Below are 21883 nucleotides of genomic sequence, written 5' to 3' on the forward strand. Positions count from 1 at the left end.
AATATCAGGACGTGAATGAATGACAACTCAGTGGGCCGGTCCCAAATGGCAGCCTATTCTCTATATAGTTCACTACTTTTGATAGAAAAGTAGTGAACGACAGTATGACGTGAATGTGGTGCCATTTGGGACTGAAACAGTCATGTCTCATGTTAAAGCCAATACTTTTCCTGCTCTGTCTTATAGCCCGTCACCAGGGCTCTAGTAACTGAACTGCTATTGTTTAGAGTTCTCCAGTACCCTAGCATTCCAACAAGTCCAAAAAGCACTATGTGAGCCACAGAGCAGGACTGCAGCAGCGGAGAGACAGAGACGGGCTGTGACTGCAGCAGCGGAGAGACAGAGACGGGCTGTGACTGCAGCAGCGGAGCGACAGACGGGCTGTGACTGCAGCAGCGGAGAGACAGACGGGCTGTGACTGCAGCAGCGGAGAGACAGACGGGCTGTGACTGCAGCAGCGGAGCGACAGACGGGCTGTGACTGCAGCAGCGGAGCGACAGACGGGCTGTGACTGCAGCAGCGGAGCGACAGACGGGCTGTGACTGCAGCAGCGGAGCGACAGACGGGCTGTGACTGCAGCAGCGGAGCGACAGACGGGCTGTGACTGCAGCAGCGGAGCGACAGACGGGCTGTGACTGCAGCAGCGGAGAGACAGACGGGCTGTGACTGCAGCAGCGGAGAGACAGACGGGCTGTGACTGCAGCAGCGGAGCGACAGACGGGCTGTGACTGCAGCAGCGGAGAGACAGACGGGCTGTGACTGCAGCAGCGGAGCGACAGACGGGCTGTGACTGCAGCAGCGGAGCGACAGACGGGCTGTGACTGCAGCAGCGGAGCGACAGACGGGCTGTGACTGCAGCAGCGGAGCGACAGACTGGCTGTGACTGCAGCAGCGGAGCGACAGACGGGCTGTGACTGCAGCAGCGGAGCGACAGACGGGCTGTTACTGCAGCAGCGGAGCGACAGACGGGCTGTGACTGCAGCAGCGGAGCGACAGACGGGCTGTGACTGCAGCAGCGGAGCGACAGACGGGCTGTGACTGCAGCAGCGGAGCGACAGACGGGCTGTGACTGCAGCAGCGGAGCGACAGACGGGCTGTGACTGCAGCAGCGGAGAGACAGACGGGCTGTGACTGCAGCAGCGGAGCGACAGACGGGCTGTGACTGCAGCAGCGGAGCGACAGACGGGCTGTGACTGCAGCAGCGGAGCGACAGACGGGCTGTGACTGCAGCAGCGGAGCGACAGACGGGCTGTGACTGCAGCAGCGGAGCGACAGACGGGCTGTGACTGCAGCAGCGGAGCGACAGACGGGCTGTGACTGCAGCAGCGGAGCGACAGACGGGCTGTGACTGCAGCAGCGGAGCGACAGACGGGCTGTGACTGCAGCAGCGGAGCGACAGACGGGCTGTGACTGCAGCAGCGGAGCGACAGACGGGCTGTGACTGCAGCAGCGGAGCGACAGATGGGCTGTGACTGCAGCAGCGGAGCGACAGACGGGCTGTGACTGCAGCAAATTGTCATTTAAGGTACCCCTCCCCTGCAGTGAGAGACTACGCAGACAGACTGGCTCTCAGACAGACAAAGAAGGACTAGGTACAGACACACACAGACAGACTTAACAGGCTTTTTGACAGACATACATACAGATAAGACAGGCTGGGCCTTAGTACCAGTCAGTGTGACAATGATTGGGGTATAGCTGGCTCTTGACCCACTTCAATCCTTAACACACACACGCGCTATCCAGGAACACAACACACTGGAGACTTCACACTCACACACTGAGTGGCATACACACACACACACAGAGAACCACATGCGCACACACAAAGTGAGTGGCCAGTGTAATTAGAGAGCAACAAGAAATCCATAGCTCCTTCCGCCACCCGTCGCAGCAATTATCAATCACTCAGCTCACATCACATATGGACAGGGAGTTAACGTCACTATCAATCACCCATCATACTATGACAGGTGGGATCCATTTATAATAACGTATAATTGTTATCATATAGGCCAGGCTATATTCATAAAGGGCTGAACCCTAACTTCCACTTAAGTTAGATTTTCACTTAGTCATGCATTGATGCCAATGGGAGAATGATGTGGATGCTTGGATTCAAACCCCATAGACAGTTGTGTGATTAACATACCACTGTGGTGGTATTAACGTTCCGTTGTCTCATACTCAATATGACGTTTGAGGCAGTGTTCATATGCATTTAATGCTAGGTAGGGTGTTGTGATGAAAGATACACACAGGCACCTGCCAACGGGCAGAAACATGACTAGTCACTCGTCGGAGCTGAGAGCAGGGACACAAACTGATGAGGGTCCAAAATGGTGACATTATTTTATTTCGCACTGGAACATGCAAAAAAAATAATAATAATAACATCCATGTTAGGGGGAAATGCAGGTTTTAACTAATTAAATAACAAAGAATATGATCTACATGATCAGTCTGTTTTTAAAATAAAAAGTGGATCATGTGAACCTAACTCGCAGCTAAAAAAATGTAAAGGAAGCAATCGAATGTTATTTGTTGCCTAGACATTACTAAATGACACTCAAGTCTTGAGGAAAAAAACAATACACTAATTTTGCAGTTAGCCATGACAGCCTTTATAATAGAACGCTTGTGACCTCACCACATCTAAATATTGCACTTAGGAAAAAAACATCTGAATGAAGAAATAGAATGAAACAAACAGGCATTCTATTGTTGCTCTATTTTAGTGGCCACTATAGTAGACGTCGATCAAGTGCACAAGGCTCCATATGTGTGCAAAAAGAATCCCCCCTCACTCAGTGTTACTGTCAAATTCAACACAACAAAAGCAATATCTTTGGGATGCACTGCACATTATTACATTGTACACTTTCTGCCTGTGGACTTTGTTCTACAATGTGCCAGCAGAGCATGAGACCCTTTGTTGGCGAAATGGATCTCTTTCAGGCAGAGAGTACTCCTGGCATACCTCTTTTTATCCACTGTATAGAAAAAGTGAGAAAGAGGGAAAGTGTGGGGGGGTTCCTTTCACCTCTATAGTGACATCCATCTTAAGCCAGGCCCAGCTTCAGCTACACTTGATCCCTGAATACACTTGTTCAACAAGGCCTCATTTTCACCTAATTCTCATTCTGAAAATTAACCACATACTGTAGAGAGAAAACACTACTGTTGGTTCACAGATTGTAGTTAGTTCATTAGCTTTTTAACATTTCACACAGATTGGCAGGGTCCAGAAAGCAAATAACACATTATAACTAGAGGAACAGGAACATTACCAGCTAATACTATAGAGAATTGGTTAGGTTACTAACGCTAGCTAGCTAGGGGTCTGACTTTATTAGAGCCAGCAAATCTTCACACCATAAACTCTATTTGATCAGCTAAATTTGCTCAACATTTCTCTGGCTAGCTAACAGAGAATTTGATCCAGCTACTGTAGCAAGATACTTAACAATTCTAACCATTCTTGTTCCACCACTTCTCCCTCACCTCAAACAATCTAAATGCCGGTTGTTTTTTGGTTACAACTCGTGAAGTACGCTTCATCACCTCACCCCCGTCTCCGTGGTCAGGCGTCTCACCTACCTCTTCGTTATCGTTCAGGGGAAGCGCTGCTGTTAACTTCTTGGATATAGGGGACGCTCTTTTAATTTATGGATAAAAAAAACATTCCCATTTTAAACAAGATATTTTGTCACGAAAAGATGCTCGACTATGCATATAATTGACAGCTTTGGAAAGAAAACACTGACGTTTCCAAAACTGCAAAGATATTGTCTGTGAGTGCCACAGAACTAATGCTACAGGCAAAACCAAGATGAAACTTCAAACAGGAAGTGAGCCAGATTTGAGGCGCTGTGTTCCAATATCTCCTTATATGGCTGTGAATGCACCAGGAACGAGCCGACACTTTCTGTCGTTTCCCCAAGGTGTCTGCAGCATTGTGACGTATTTGTAGGCATATCATTGGAAGATTGACCATAAGAGACTACATTTACCAGGTGTCCGCCTGGTGTCCTCCGTCGAAATTGGTGCGTAATCTCCAGCTGCATGTAATTTTCCATGTGATTCAGAGGAGAAACCAAACTGCCACGAATGACTTATCATCGAATAGATACGTGAAAAACACCTTGAGGATTGATTCCAAACAACGTTTGCCATGTTTGTCGATATTATGGAGTTAATTTGGAAAAAAGTTCAGCGTTTTGATGACTGAATTTTCTGGGGTTTTTCTCAGCCAAACGTGATGAACAAAACGGAGCGATTTCTCCTACACAAATAATATTTTTGGAAAAACTGAACATTTGCTATCTAACTTAGAGTCTCCTCATTGAAAACATCCGAAGTTCTTCAAAGGTAAATGATTTTATTTGAATGCTTTTCTTGGATTTGTGAAAATGTTGCCTGCTGAATGCTAGGCTTAATGCTATGCTAGCTATCAATACTCTTACACAAATGCTTGTTTTGCTATGGTTGAAAAGCACATTTTGAAAATCTGAGATGACAGTGTTGTTAACAAAAGGCTAAGCTTGAGAGCCAATATATTTATTTAATTTCATTTGCGATTTTCATGAATAGTCAACGTTGCGTTATGGTAATGAGCTTGAGGCTATAATTACGATCCCGGATACGGGATTGCTCGTCGCAACAGGTTAACTGGCAAACTTCCTTTCCACTCTCCCGCTGTCTTTCCAGAGCGCGCGCTAATGCTGTAACTAGCAAATTGGTTGTCTCGTCTCTTCAGTCACTTGCTGCATTCTGTTGTTATGTGAACGATTGGGTGAGTCTTGGATACAGCCCTCGCCCAAACTTTCCTCGTCGGATCTACACGAATCACGTAGGGCACCTACTTTGGATTCAGAACGGTGAATTTCGCCCCGAAAGGTGACTCGTTTGCATACATGTGAAAGGGAAATGTAGCTACTAGCTAGTAGACAGGCGCGAGTGTGGTGCGGTAGTGTATTGTGTGGACGGTAGCCCCTCGCAAGATCACAAAGAACTGGCAGAGTGGTGTTGCTGAATCACTAACAGTCTACTTCCTCTGAAAAGGAAGCCTAAACTACCAAGTGTCTCACACTCACCTACCTGGGAATCCCCCTTGCGCCATCTCAGCACATGACTGAACTCAGGAACGTGCACACACGTATTAGAAACGATGGAGGTACATGGATAAGCACTCAAGCCTCTCTTGACGGACACTGCTGTTAGAATATGATAACACAAAGAGACACACTACAGACCTCAGCATCTAGTCAACGTGCTTCTTCGCTCTCACAGCGACAAAACGACAGGGTGCGAGACCAGTGTTTGTTTTGCCTTGCAGTGACTTCTATACGCCTCTGCCATGTGTAATTTATAGATTTTTCCTATGCAATGACAGTCGAATCAATCAAGAAAACAGAGGCTGTACTATACCAATGCACATTGTCCTCTTGCACATTGGGGACACATTGTAAACCAGCGAGACTTAAGGAAACTAACAATGAGCCACCACAAACATGACTAGTTACATGTGACACGCGCACACACACACACCAATTCTGTTACAGCGATATGTTAAACTACACACACAGCAGTGGTGAAAAGTACTTTAAAGTACTGAAGTATTTGGGGGTCTGTAGTTAACTATTTATATTTTTGACAACTTTTACTTTACTACATTCCTAAAGAAAATGTCATTTTTACTCCATACATTTTCCCTCACACCAAAAAAGTACTAGTTACATTTTGTATGCTTAGCAGGACAGAAAATGATCCAATTCACACACTTATCAAGAGAACATCCCTGGTCGCGAATTTAAAATGATAGGGAATTTAAAATTATTTTGATACTAAAGTATATTTGAGCAATTACAATTACTTTTGATACTTAAGAATATTTAAAACCGAATACTTTCACTCAAGTAGTATTTTGCAGTGTGAACTTTTACTTGAGAAATGTTCAATTAAGCTATCTTCACTTTTACTAAAGTATGACAAATGGGTACTTTTACACCACTGACACACACACGCGCAAGCAAGCACACACAACAATCAGACACCAATTTTGCACCAACTCAAACATGCTTTCTGGTTTTGCAAGACTACAGTACAGTGACTCCACACTACAGTGCGATCCCAACTGTTATCTTCTCCAAGGACAATGGCTTCACTGGGGGCAAGGCCATTTATCAAACAAAACAATCTCAAAACACCAGGACAGAAAAGATCTGAGGTCTTATTTATTACAGTAGTACTGTAGGTGAGATACTTGTCGCTATTCTGAGTTCTCCAATGTCTGAGCAAAGCCCTGTGGCTCTGAATTTCTCATATAGAATAGTGAATGTACAGTTTGCATTTGAGCAATGTGTGGATCAGTTTGAGTGTGTGTGAATAAACAGTTCACGCGACAAGTGTGCATCTTCTTGCCTCTACATACAGTGCATTTGGAAAGTATTCAGACTTATTGACTTGTTCCACTTGTTACATGACAGCCTTATTCTAAATTTGATTATATTGTTTTTTTCCCTTCATCAATCTCCACACCATACCGACAAAGTGAAATCAGTTTTTTTAAATTAATTTTTGCAAATTTATTAAAAATAAAACAGAAATACATTTCCATAAGTATTCAGACCCTTTACCATGAGACTTGACATTGATCATCCTTGAGATATTTCTACAACTTGATTTGAGTCCATCTGTGGTGAATTCAATTGATTGGACATGTAATGTCCTACAGTTGACAGTGCATGTTGTGGGATCCTGTATTTTACATTATAGCCATTAGCATATATATGATTAAATATTATCAGATGTTGGTTGTGTGAGGTGTCTGCATTTGTGCACTTGAGCATCATTATGAGATTAAACAACTGCTTGCTACTTGCCTGTTTGTGTGTGACAAGAACTGAGTAACATGGTGTGACCTGCATGTTGCAAAACTGTAGATAACAGCCCAGCAGATGCTTTGTCCTTGTGTTTGTATGTAACAATATTGAGCACATGGTGTGACTTGCTGTATCTTACAAAGTTGTGATAGGGAGGGGTGGTCATCACGAGGTTTAACTGAGATGGAAAAATACTGAACAACACAATAGCAGGAACTGAGCAACTGTTACAACTAGGCTGCGATACCAGAACAGTAAGAATCTATACATCGACGGAGGGAGAACTCCATGAAGCGCCAAGAGACGGGGACCCGCCTGAGCGCCTGCGATAGGCTGAGCAAGTCTAAACCACGCTCAGCCTCTACTGTGATAAGACATTGTCCCAACCAGTCTGTTGGCCTATCACAGTATAAGAACACTGTTTACATACATCTTGTCAGTTCTCTGTTCTGCCCTGCGTGGTATTACAGTGAGCCCGTATATACAAAAGTTGCATTTGCCATTTATTACTTAGCTAATAAAAAATACATAGTATACAATCGGTGACTCATTGTTATATTTATCCTGATACCAGATTCGAATTTACACAATTCTAACCATGTCTGAACAACAACCAAGCCACGTGGCCGAAGGAATTGTCCGTAGAGCTCAGAGACAGGATTGTGTCGAGGAATAGATCTGGGGAAGGGTACCAAAACATTTTTGCAGCATCGAAGGTCCAAGAACACAGTGGCCTCCATCATTCTTAAATGGTACAGGTTTGGAACCACCAAGACTCGTCCTAGATCTGGTCGCCGGGCCAAACTGAGAAATCACGGGAGAAGGGCCTTGGTAAGGGAGGTGACCAAGAACCCAATGGTCATTGACAAGAGCTCTTGAGGTGCTCTGTGGAGATGGGAGAACATTCCAAAAGGACATTCATCTCTGCAGGACTCCACTAATTAGGCCTTTATGGTAGCCACTCCTCAGTAAAAAGGCACATGACAGCCCGCTTGGAGTTTACCAAAAGGCACTTAAAGGACTCTCAGACCATGGGAAACAAGATTCTCTGGTCTGATGAAACCAAGATTGAACTCTTTGGCCTGAATGCCAATCGTCACGTCTGGAGGAAACCTGGCATCATCCCTACGGTGAAATATTGTGGTGGCAGCATTATGCTGTGGGAGACTCGTCAGGATCGAGAGAAAATTGAATGGAGAAAAGTACAGAGAGATCCTTGATCCGAATGTCCTTGAATGGCTCAGCCAAAGCCCTGACTTAAACCCAATCAAACACCTCTGGAGAGACCTGGAAATAGCTGTGCAGCGACGCTCCCCTTCCAACCTGACAAAGCTTGAGAGGATCTGCAGATAAGAATGGGAGACTCCCAAAATACTGGAGTGCCAAGCTTGTAGAATCATGCCCAAGAAGATTCGAGGGTGTAATTGCTGCCAAAGGTGCTTCAATGAAGTACTGAGTAAAGGGTCTGAATACTTAGGTAAAATGTTTTATTTATTTGTAATACATTTGTTAACATTTCTAAAAACCTGTTTGTGCTTTGTCACACTATTGTGTGAGAACTATTTTAATCCATTTTAGAACAAGGCTGTAACGTAACAAAATGTGGACAAGGTCAAGGGGTCTGAATAAAGTCCAAATGCACAGTACATGCACAGTATGCATATTCTGTAGCCTATAGGTTACAGTAAGGCCCGGGGGGGTGTGACACACACACACACACACACACACACACACACACACACACACACACACACACACACACACACACACACACACACACACACACACACACACACACACACACACACACACACACACACACACAAAAAATAAATAAAGGGAACACTAAAATAACACATCCTAGATCTGAATGAATGAAATATTCTTATTAAATACTTTTTTCTTTACATAGTTGAATGTGCTGACAACAAAATCACAAAAATTATCAATGGAAATCAAATTTATCAATCCATGGTGGTCTGGATTTGGAGTCACACTCAAAATTAAAGTGGAAAACCACACTACAGGCTGATCCAACTTTGATGTAATGTCCTTAAAACAAGTCAAAATGAGGCTCAGTAGTGTGTGTGGTCTCCACGTGGCTGTATGACCTCCCTACAACGCCTGGGCATGCTCCCGATGAGGTGGAGGATGGTCTCCTGAGGGATCTCCTCCCAGACCTGGACTAAAGCATCCGCCAACTCCTGGACAGTCTGTGGTGCAACGTGGCGTTAGTGGATGGAGCGAGACATGATGTCCCAGATGTGCTCAATTGGATTCATGTCTGGGGAACGGGCGGGCCAGTCCATAGCATCAATGCCTTCCTCTTGCAGGAACTGCTGACACTCCAGCCACATGAGGTCTATCATTGTCTTGCATTAGGAGGAACCCAGGGCCAACTGCACCAGCATATGGTCTCACAAGGGGTCTGAGGATCTCATCTCCGTACCCAATGACAGTCAGGCTACCTCTGGCGAGCACATGGAGGGCTGTGCGGCCCCCCAAAGAAATGCCACCCCACAACTGACCCACCGTCAAACCGGTCATGCTGGAGGATGTTGCAGGCAGCAGAACGTTCTCCACGGCGTCTCCAGACTCTGTCACGTCTGTCACATGTGCTCAGTGTGAACCTGCTTTCATCTGTGAAGAGCACAGGGCGCCAGTGGCGAATTTGCCACTCTTGGTGTTCTCTGGCAAATGCCAAACGTCCTGCACGGTGTTGGGCTGTAAGCACAACCCCCACCTGTGGACGTTGGGCCCTCATACCACCCTCATGGAGTCTGTTTCTGACCGTTTGAGCAGACAAATGCACATTTGTGGCCTGCTGGAGGTCATTTTGCAGGGCTCTGGCAGTGCTCCTCCTGCTCCTCCTAACAAAGGGGGAGGTAGCGGTCCTGCTGCTGGGTTGTTGCCCTCCTACGGCCTCCTCCACGTCGCCTGATGTACTGGCCTGTCTCCTGGTAGCGCTTCCATGCTCTGGACACTATGCTGACAGACACAGCAAACCTTCTTGCCACATCTCACATTGATGTGCCATCCTGGATGAGCTGCACTACCTGAGCCACTTGTGTGGGTTGTAGACTCCGTCTCATGCTACCACTAGAGTGAAAGCACCGCCAGCATTCAAAAGTGACCAAAACATCAGCCAGGAAGCATAGGAACTGAGAAGTGGTCTGTGGTCATCACCTGCAGAACCACTCCTTTATTAGGGGTGTCTTGCTAATTGCCTATAATTTCCACCTGTTGTCTATTCCATTTGCACAACAGCATGTGAAATTTATTGTCAATCAGTGATGCTTCCTAAGTGGACAGTTTGATTTCACAGAAGTGTGATTGACTTGGAGTTACATTGTGTTGTTTAAGTGTTCCCTTTATTTTTTTTTAGCAATATATATATATTTGGATAGAAAACACTAAAGTTTCCAAAACTGTTAAAATAATGTCTGAGTATAACAGAACTGCTTTGTCAGGCGAATACCTGATAAAGACCCATCCAGGAAGTAGGATTTATATTTATTTTTGTAGTTTTCTATTGCCTTTACAGTATCCATTGACTTAGGACTCAAATTGCACTTCCTATGCCTTCCTCAAGATGTCAACAGTCTTTAGAAATAGTTTCAAGCTTCTATTCTGAAAAATGAGGGAGTAAGACCAGTCTGAATGAGTGGACACTACAGTGACTTGAGATTTTTCATGTGCGAGAACGAGAGCTCGCCTTTCTTGTTTAAATAGACAACGTTATTGTCCGGTTGAAATATTATCGATTATTTAGGCTAAAAACAAACCTTAGGATTGATTATAAACATTGTTTGACATGTTTCTACAAGCTTCGTGACTGCATTTGAGCCTGTGCATTACTGAACAAAACTGAGGTTTTTGGATAAAGAGAGAGACTTTATCGAACAAATCGAACATTTATTAAGTAAATGAATGTCTTCTGAGTGCAACCATATGAAGTGTAATATCAAATGTAAGTGATTCATTTTCTCTATTTCTGACTTGTGTAACTCTTCTACTTGGCTGGTTACTGTTTGTAATGATTTGTCTGCTGGACGCTGTTCTCAGATAATCGCATGGTATGCTTTCGCCGTAAAGCCTTTTTGAAATCTGACACCGTGGTCAGATTAACAAGGAGATTATTATTATTATTTATAACACTTGTATGTTTTATGAATTTTTATAATGAGTATTTCTGTTTTTGAATTTGGCGCTCTGCAATTTCACTGGATGTTGGCCAGGTGGGACGCTAGCATCCCACGTACCCTAGTGAGGTGAAGCAATAAGGCCTGAGGGGGTGTGGTATATTTAAGCAATAAGGCCCGAGGGGGTGTGGTATATTTAAGCAATAAGGCCAGAAGGGGTGTGGTATATGGCCATAGCTAAGGGTTGTTCTTTGGTACGACGCAACGCAGAGTGCCTGGACGCAGCCCTTAGCTGGGGATATATTGGCCATATACCACAAACCCCTAAGGGTTATTGCTATTATAAAATGGTTACCAACATTAATAGAACAGTAAACAAATATTTTTGCATCATATCCGCGGTATATTGTCTGATATGTTTCAGTCAAACAGCATCCAGGACCCAAACTGCGCTGGCTGCCTCCTCAATTATTCATCCGGCTAGAAGACATGTTGCCAGGCTGGGATAAATGCCAGCTCTGGCTGCAACACACATTTCTCTCTCCCTCCTCCATTGCCTGGCCACTAGTGAATCGTCTTCCCCGCAGTGTTCTTTCCAACCAGAACCGTGGTCCAGATGGTGGCATTCATTTACTGTAACGCTGCACACATTGATTCAGAGTGCACACACACATTGATTCAGAGTGCACACACACACACACACACACACACACACACACACACACACACACACACACACACACACACACACACACACACACACAAGTTCAGTCCAAAATACTTTGGCATCCCATAACCTATAACTCAAGGACGTACATCACAAGGGAGAATGGACTGTGTGGTTCTTGGGTCTCGCCCACTTTGTAGAATTCAATGAAATTTTACACCGATTTTGGAGCTATACAGAGGACTTTTAAAAATATGTATATGCCTATTTGAAGTGCCTGTCCCCGATAGCAATTATCTAGCCGGCCAAACAAATTATTCATGCATAGAACAACAGGCATTATGCTAATGTACGTTGTGTCCTAGTGATTATTGCATGATTACAGCTGACCACATTCGTGACAAATTCATAAAATCTTTATTAGATCAACATAAAAATCAAATGAATGTGCCAAATGTCAACCTATTCCCTACATAATGTACTACTTTTGACATGAGCCCTTCTATCAGGGATTGAGACCTGGGACACCAGGGGAGACTTCCATGTCCAATAAGAAAGAAAAACAATGTGCAAACGTTTTGCTACTGTGCGCTCTAATGAATACACATGGGTCATATTCAATACACATGGACATGGTCATATTCATTCTGGCATACAGTAGCAAAACGTTGTGCCACAAACTTTCTGGCCAAGCTATTGAGTACCTCTAGGCCTAGATTTGACTACACTAGATGTTGAGTGCTACCTCGTTGCCTATACAGACACGTTTCTGTGTATTTCTTGGGATTACGTCACAGCATTCATTCAGAACCACTCCATGTACAGTAGTATTAACGTTGCCAAACAGGCTCGTCTTTGTTGAGGATTTCCAGTGAGTCATTTCCACATGACACCGGGGTTCAAACACTATTCAAAATCATTTCAAATGGCTTTATCTGTGCTCAATGGACCTTACCTGGCTTAACGGGCCAACAGCATAGTCACAAAACGGGAAACCCCTGGAGTAAGGCAGATTCGAGCGAAAGATCAAAGTAATTCAACGTTTTCGAATAGTATTTGAACCCAGGTCTGGAATCAGTATGCCGTGACATTCGCCCTCCAGCGCAGCCCTTCCATTTACCACCCATGGTCTTGATCTAGGATCAGTGTTTGCCAATGTCCATTGTCTTTACAATGCCTTTTAAAAGCTTGAGCTAACATTTACAGAACTAAAGCAGCAAAGATGGTAGCAGAGGCGACTGCAAATTCCCCCATTACATGCGAACAAACGGTGTGGGTGTGTGTGTCTGGCAAAAAAAATATATCATTCAAGAAAGTCTTAAAATGTACCAGTCATTCCTAACAATTCCATTTCAACAATCACTGTGACATCTACTGAATTAACGTAGCGTTGATTGCGGTGGAGACGACTCCAACGTTTACCTCATCTCGCCCCACAAGTTGTCAGAAGGAAAAGCTTTCATAACCTGTGTGTGTGTGTGTGGTATTTGTGCATCCTCTCTCCCATGTGGAGGAGCAGTTGAAAGAGGAAACCCTTCGGGGCACACTGGACAGACAGGCGTAAGCCACCCACTATAATAGCTTAGGGGAGGTGAAGCATTGGAACGAAAACACAGCAATGAGCTCACCTCCATTCCCTAAGAGTTGCAGCTTCACTGACTTTGTTGATTGTTGGGAAATCGGTGGAGGTGGTGAATAGGGAACACATTGTAAGTATAGATTGGGTTTGTGTAGTGTTTTTACACCGGGGGCTTAAAGCACTTCGGCATTGTATGGGTGCTGGAACTCTAGCCTGGAATCCAACTATAATGCTCCGTTTCACCATCGTTTACCTTGTGGGAATCCAGGCTAGCTGAACTCCAGTCAACACCCCTAATGGAGGGTCTGAAGTCTGAAGGGACCAGGGCAATAGAGTGGAGCTCAGAGCCAGACAGGGACAGTTGATTGACTTTCACTTAAAAGGATAGTTTAACCAATTGCTCAAATGACTTTCCAAGATCCAATAAATATTCAAATAATGCTGTAGTTTAGGTGAACTATCCCTTTAAGGCTTATATACACACACCAAGGCAAAGTTTTCATTGGACGAACCCAAGAACACAGCTGACAACTGGTCAGAGGCAACACAGTTTACGATTGGTCAAGAGAGCAAAGACTGACCTTTGGCCTCTTCCAGCTCCTCGTCCTGCTCCTCTGTCAGCTGACTGGGGGGCCGGTAGGGCGGGGGGAGTCTCATCGGGGGAGGGGCGCCTCCTACTGCTGCGTTCTGCAGATTAGGGAAAAAAAAAAAAAAAAAAAAAGACACCATGCTTCTCAGAAACATCAAAGATATGAATCACAGGTGTGGGGCGAGGGTAGACACGGGACAACTACTGCCCCGCGGGCCAGAACCAGCCAGCCACCCAATTAAAAAGCTGCCTGCTGTGGATTTCGTTTATTTTTTAAAGTAGCCAACTAACTGCACAATTTAGTTCATAGAACCGGTGTTACAGCTGTCAGGATCAAAGGGATCCATCCCCGACAGAGTCTAAAGTAGCTTTCTTCCTCACCTCCTACCATTCATCTGCACCGAATCAGAAGGAACCGTACAGGTGACTTGAATGTCTACCTCTCTGCTTGAGGAAGTGTTCACCCAAGATGAAAGGTGACCCGGTCCTTGGAAATGTCAAAGAGCAGCCTTGGAGAAGAAAAAAAGAAATAAAGAAGAGGGCCTGCGCCTCCAGGAGTGAGGGGAAAAGGGAAGGAGGATGAAATCTACCCGAAAGCACTCGAGCATCTCCCTATCGCAATAAAGTGTTTGGGAAATGTAACTGTGCAGTACATGTGCTGAAATGTGAAAATGCTCCTCGTCTACATTCTCAGACCTCTAAAATGGGGGCAACATCGCTCACTGGCAGCGTCGGTCCCCATCAGTCTCATACACTTCCTCTCCTCCCACATTATCCAGAGGGAGATACACACGGTAGTCCACAGTTGGACTTGGGACACAGGAGTAAAGAACGTAATCAGAGTATCTGGATATAATTAAAACGCCTTCCTCGTTGTGTTTAACAGTCCTTCGTCCTCCAGAGACGGACGTGACGCTAATAGAAATCAAAGCTGGGTCTGTTAATGCCAAATGATTAAGGTTTCAATTCATTGCCGGCTGACAGTGTCGTAATCAAGCTCGTCTCACTCGGGCACTTATAGAGTGATGAGACTTGATTGGCTCTCGATTGAGATCAGGCATTTCCTGAAGCTGGGTCGCAGTGTCGAAACTCTCCTCCTCCTCTCGACCTCAAACTTTATTAGCATGAATGACAAGGCCACTGTTGCTAAAGCAAAGACATCAACAGTAAAAAATTATAATAATTGTAATTCCAGAAATGGGTCTCACACACACACAAACGACAGAGTTGAGGGTTTCTATGTCCTGGTAACATAAAGGGACAGACAACTTAAATGGAAATGTGTTATAAAACCTACTTCAGAAGTTATAACCAAGCCCGCCACATTTCCACCACCAGAAAAACTTTGTCAGAAAGTGGGGGCTGCTTACCGGCATGACTCTCCTCTTTGCCTTGTGTTTGTTGTAACTGGGCGCGGTTAGCGAGACAGGCTGGAAAGAGAAAGACATGCAGGCATAGGTGCGCGCACGCACGCACGCACACACACACACACACACACACACAAACACACAGGCACAAAGAAAGAGAGTCAAACTCCATTCATGCTTAGATAACAGACACCAAGCACCAGCCCGAAATAACAAACCAACTACCAGACATTCTGCCAGAAAGTATAACCTACAAGAGAGGGAGAAGAAACTTGGTGAGCGCCACCAAACCAATTCTCTAAGGCAAAGAAGGGGGCATGGGTACCTCTGCCTTTCCAAAAGACAACCAACTGAGCATCAGAGGGACATAAAGTATATATTTTGGGTTGTGCTCCTGTGTGTGCGTGCATACCTATGTGGGTGCACACAGACGTGTGTGTGTGTGTGTGTGTGGTGTGTTTACCCGCGGCGTGGCAGTGAGGCTCTGGACGATGAAGACCACGGGACTGGGAGCTGCCTTGATGGCCTGGACCGCATCCTCATGGCTGGCATTCTGGAGGTCCACACCTGATACCTGACACATGCACGCACACACAGAGGGGGGGAGAAGGAGGAGAGAGGGAGAAGGAAGGACAGATAACATAGAAATAAAAAAGGGAAAGCATGAGATAAAGAGGGGTGAGAGGAAATAGATGGAAAGTGGAAGAGAGAGAGAGACCACGACACAGAGAGAGAGAGACCACGGACAGAGAGCGACCACGGACAGAGAGAGAGAGAGAGAGAGAGCGACCATGACAGAGAGAGAAAGAGAAAGACCACGGACAGAGAGAAAGAGAAAGACCACGGACAGAGAGAAAGAGAAAGACCACGGACAGAGAGAAAGAGAAAGACCACGGACAGAGAGAAAGAGAAAGACCACGGACAGAGAGAAAGAGAAAGACCACGGACAGAGAGAAGGAGAAAGACCACGGACAGAGAGAAAGAGAAAGACCACGGACAGAGAGAAAGAGAAAGACCACGGACAGAGAGAAAGAGAAAGACCACGGACAGAGAGAAAGAGAAAGACCACGACAGAGAGAAAGCGAAAGACCACGACAGAGATAAAGCGAAAGACCACGACAGAGATAAAGCGAAAGACCACGACAGAGAGAAAGAGAAAGACCACGACAGAGAGAAAGAGAAAGACCACGGACAGAGAGAAAGAGAAAGACCACGGACAGAGAGAAAGAGAAAGACCACGGACAGAGAGAAAGAGAAAGACCACGGACAGAGAGAAAGAGAAAGACCACGGACAGAGAGAAAGAGAAAGACCACGACAGAGAGAAAGAGAAAGACCACGACAGAGAGAAAGAGAAAGACCACGACAGAGAGAAAGAGAAAGACCACGACAGAGAGAAAGAGAAAGACCACGACAGAGAGAAAGAGAAAGATCACGACAGAGACAGAGGGAGAGAGCGAGAAGGATACAAACAGAGGTCACACCAACCTGTCCGGAATCGCTGTGACGCCTCATTTACATTTCTGTAGCATTGACATGTGATGTTCCACTACCGTTGCTACAGTGTTGAATTAGCTTTCCTGTATCATTGCAGTGTCACTGCTTTAGCGCTGTCATAGTGTTCTCCCCTCCTCACCTGCAATATCTTGTCTCCGGTCTTCAGCACGCAAGTGCGTCCCGCTGGGCTCTCCGGCAGTACCTGTTCATTTAATTCATTCATAAATGTTTTCTCCAAAACATACAAGGAGACAAGTTAAAAATAAATATCTGCATCAGTACACCGACGTCAAGCTACATTCTGGGATTACATTTTTATTTATTTTTTTAAACACAGAGGGTTCCCATTATTCTTTTGTTACACAGCTTCACAAATCACTGACTAGCTTTAGGCTTAAAAAAAGGGGGTGGGAGAGAGGTGGGGAGAACGGCGTCACCTGTTTGATGAAGATGCCCTTGAGTTCCTCTCCATTCTTCAGTCTCTTGATGACGCTGTGCCCGCCCACAATGCTTATGCCAAGGGACTCTCCCTCCTCCTGCCACACCTCCACCCTTGAAGCACGTGGGCACAGTAAGTACACAAACAATTGAGGGCAAGCACACACAAATACAAGCCTATGCACACAAACACACCAAGCCTGTGATCTCGATTACTCGGGCAACCTTGCCTACATTCATTTTGTACAAAAAACAAAAGAAGAAAAGGCCATTTAATAGGTTTGAGTCAAGTGGCAAGAATTCTCCATGGAAGAGGCGTACACGGTACACACACACGGAGGTACCCTACTAGAGACCTTGAGTTTGACTTCTCCTTTAACTGTGATATAAATCACATACTAGTTTCAATAAGTAAGCTGTAACATTTGTTCTCAGAGTTGTTTGCGTGTGAGCGCCAGTCTAAATAGATAGCGTCACCAGTCAAGCTACCTCCTTTATAAACTGAGGATTCGAATAGATCTTCAGTGTTCTTCCATTTTGATGAATGGCGAGCCCCACTGTCTGGTTGGGGGGGGGGGTCATAACCACATCATAACAGCTGACAACCTGTCATAATATGGGGGTCATAAGCACATCATAACAGCTGACAACCTGTCATAATATGGGGGTCATAACCACATCATAACAGCTGACAACCTGTCATAATATGGGGGTCATAACCACATCATAACAGCTGACAACCTGTCATAATATGGGGGTCATAACCACATCATAACAGCTGACAACCTGTCATAATATGGGGGTCATAACCACATCATAACAGCTGACAACCTGTCATAATATGGGGGTCATAACCACATCATAACAGCTGACAACCTGTCATAATATGGGGGTCATAACCACATCATAACAGCTGACAACCTGTCATAATATGGGGGTCATAACCACATCATAACAGCTGAAAACCTGTCATAATATGGGGGTCATAACCACATAATAACAGCTGACAACCTGTCATAATATGGGGGTCATAAGCACGTCATAACAGCTGACAACCTGCCATAATATGGGGGTCATAACCACATCATAACAGCTGACAACCTGTCATAATATGGGGGTCATAACCACATCATAACAGCTGACAACCTGTCATAATATGGGGTCATAACCACATAACAGCTGACAACCTGTCATAATATGGGGTCATAACCACATCATAACAGCTGAAAACCTGTCATAATATGGGGGTCATAACCACATCATAACAGCTGACAACCTGTCATAATATGGGGGTCATAAGCACATCATAACAGCTGACAACCTGTCATAATATGGGGGTCATAACCACGTCATAACAGCTGACAACCTGCCATAATATGGGGTCATACATCATAACAGCTGACAACCTGTCATAATATGGGGGTCATAACCACGTCATAACAGCTGAAAACCTGTCATAATATGGGGGTCATAACCACATCATAACAGCTGACAACCTGTCATAATATGGGGGTCATAAGCACGTCATAACAGCTGACAACCTGTCATAATATGGGGGTCATAACCACGTCATAACAGCTGACAACCTGCCATAATATGGGGTCATAACCACATCATAACAGCTGACAACCTGTCATAATATGGGGGTCATAACCACGTCATAACAGCTGAAAACCTGTCATAATATGGGGGTCATAACCACATCACAGCTGAAAACCTGTCATAATATGGGGGTCATAACCACATAATAACAGCTGACAACCTGTCATAATATGGGGGTCATAAGCACGTCATAACAGCTGACAACCTGTCATAATATGGGGGTCATAACCACATCATAACAGCTGACAACCTGTCATAATATGGGGGTCATAACCACATCATAACAGCTGACAACCTGTCATAATATGGGGGTCATAACCACATCATAACAGCTGACAACCTGTCATAATATGGGGGTCATAAGCACATCATAACAGCTGACAACCTGTCATAATATGGGGGTCATAAGCACGTCATAACAGCTGACAACCTGTCATAATATAGGCGTCATAAGCACGTCATAACAGCTGACAACCTGTCATAATATGGGGTCATGACCATTATATTTAGACCTGTGACATATTTTGTGTCATGTTATGGCTGGTTATGACACCTACACAAGAGTGTCAAAACCACACAAAACCTACCACACAAGGCAAAACATTCCATTACAACGTAGCCTACTTGTCAACAGTATGTTCATGTTAAATACATCCATTTTTGGGAGGATGAATGCAGGAGCAGATTTCAGGAGCAGGACTGATGACTGACATGAGGGCGTGTATGTGATAGGCCTATCTGCCTTATATGAATATGATGTTCATAATGCTTCTTGACAGTCATCAACTGTACTTAGTCCAAGTAAAGTGACACAGGATGGTCGTAACGCGTCATGACAGTGTCGTACAGCGTATTTTCTACAAGTGGTTTAAAATAGGATGAGAAAAAAAACATGACTAAACAATTCATTACCACAACAAAAGGAATTGAGAAACGAAAGGAAACTTAACTTGAACAAATATGAATTGACACTTATGGAGGGGTCGTAACCAGCCATAAAATATGGCACTGTGTGACAGGATAGTCTACATATATGGATCATGATGGTGTCATGACCATTTTATAACAAGGTTATATGACCCGTTACGACATATGACATGGTTATGACTGTGAAATCACGTGTTATGACACGGCGTCATGTAAAAGTGTTACCCTATTATGTATATAAGAAGAGCTAAATGTACCAACACTTAGTTTTGATGATTTATGGTTGAATTATAAATTGTATGGAAAATGCTTATTATGTGTAGACATTTTGGAAACGGTTATTAGACTTTGTGTGGAATATCCGTTTATTTGCTTTTGTGACACCTGGTGGCCAATTGCTGATTTACCTGTAGTGGTATTCAAGTAGTCTGACCATACTGCTCAAATATTGGCATCCATTAATTGGATATTTGAGTGATAGAAAATAAAAGTTACCTATACCTGACAAGTTTGAGCGGTTTAGGCTAATTTCTCATACTTTGTGGGCTCTGCCTGTCAAGCAACATTAGGACGCATTTGCCGATGTACTATTAGTTGACAGCGTTTACTTTGCAAGCTACCGGTAGAAACTTTATACAGTTGTCCAATCCTAGTACTAGACCTAATGTACTTTTGTTCTCCAACCAATGTAGGCCTACCTAGCAAAGTTGGTTAACGTTATTCCCTTTTCAATATTGTTTTTAAAGAGTGTTTCATCACGATTGCTTGGACTATGTCAAATTGGGTAGCTCCCTAATAACAGATCACTTCAATATGGCTAGTTAAACTAACTTCCAGGAGATAATAAACTAGATGGCTTTACAGTTCATATAAGAAAATCAGTCAATTGGAGAGCAAGGCTCAGTCAATCAGAATTCATTTTTCCCCACACGCTTTTAAATTATTATTTTTTTACACACAGTATCATCAGCTGTCCGGGTGGCTAGTCTCAGACAATCGCACATGTGAAGAAGCAGGAGGTCCTGGGCTGGTGTGGTTACACGTGGTCTGCGGTTGCGACGCCAGTTTGACATAGTGCCAAATTCTCTAAAAGTACGTTGGTAGAGAAATTAACATTCAATGCTCTGGTGAACATTCCTGCAGTCAGCATGCCAATGCCATGCTCACTCAACTTGAGACATCTGTAGAATTGTGTTATGTGACAAAACTGCACATTTGAGAGTGGCCTTTTATTGTCCCCAGCACAAGGTGCACCTGTGTAATTATCATGCTGTTGAAATCAGCTTGTTGATATGCCACACCTGTCAGGTGAATGGATTATCTTGGCAAAGGAGAAATGTGCACACAATTTGAGAGAAATAAGCATTTTGTGCAAATGGAACATTTCTGGGATCTTTTATTTGAGCTCATGAAACATGGGACCAACAGTATATTAGTGGTGATGACAGTATTCCGACTGAAAACTTCACCAGGACGAGGACTTGCCGAGAAACTCTTATCAAAAGCTAAATGACATGCTGTTTGCTTAGCTGGCTAGCTACATGCCATATGCCAAATGGATAGGCTACCATCACGTATCTGAAAATAAATGACCAATTGATGTTTACTGATCATGAAAAACAGAGTTACATGCTGTATAACTGATGGACCTAAAATGGTCACAATTGTTTTGCATGGAATAAAAATCGGACAATCCTTTGAAAACGGCACGTAGTTAGTTGTCAGTGGTTTTTAGAGAAGCTGGTCCCCCAGCAGCCAAATCAAATGCTTTGCAGCGTATTGTGAGGTTTTATTGATAATGACCTATATGTGCTTCTGATTTGAATTGATCATCTACCACAAGAAATAAGGCATAACAGACAATGCTAGATCTTAAATATAGTCACAGGTAAACGGCATGTCTTCATCACCTAATTTACCTAAGACGATATCCACGATATTGGACAACCTCACATTATCATTTGGCCCATAGGCTTGTGAGGGACTTGCAAAGAGGGGAGGGGGGGTCTACCGCTCTGCTTCTGGCTTCTTAGTATCTTTTCTAATGCGTCTCCCTTGTGAACTTAAGCATCTGACGTAATTACAGGATATTTTAGTTATGGGTTTCCAAGATAATGCAGGCAGAAACCCCAAACTAGCGGCATTTTATAATCCATAATAATGACACAGACGCAGGATTTCGTCCAGTCACAG

At 44.3% G+C, this 21883-nt stretch overlaps 1 protein-coding gene across 8 annotated transcripts in view; it reads right to left on the reverse strand.

Annotated features, from left to right (window-relative positions):
- The window catches only part of patj (PATJ crumbs cell polarity complex component), a 191767-nt gene that overhangs the window by 114532 nt on the left and 55352 nt on the right, over positions 1-21883 (reverse strand). For 7 of the 8 annotated variants that reach the window (XM_035775904.2, XM_035775920.2, XM_035775886.2 and 4 more), the window contains exons 25-29: positions 17161-17275; positions 16863-16925; positions 15692-15802; positions 15232-15291; positions 13854-13959 (exon numbers count right to left, since the gene is read on the reverse strand). In XM_035775904.2, coding sequence (XP_035631797.1) covers positions 13854-13959; positions 15232-15291; positions 15692-15802; positions 16863-16925; positions 17161-17275 — 455 coding nt within the window. The remainder of the gene's footprint in view (positions 1-13853; positions 13960-15231; positions 15292-15691; positions 15803-16862; positions 16926-17160; positions 17276-21883) is intronic. The other variant, XM_035775912.2, reaches the window with a different exon arrangement.

The sequence above is a fragment of the Oncorhynchus keta genome, chromosome 1 (genome assembly GCF_023373465.1).
Source record: "Oncorhynchus keta strain PuntledgeMale-10-30-2019 chromosome 1, Oket_V2, whole genome shotgun sequence".
Classification (NCBI taxonomy): Eukaryota; Metazoa; Chordata; class Actinopteri; order Salmoniformes; family Salmonidae; genus Oncorhynchus; species Oncorhynchus keta.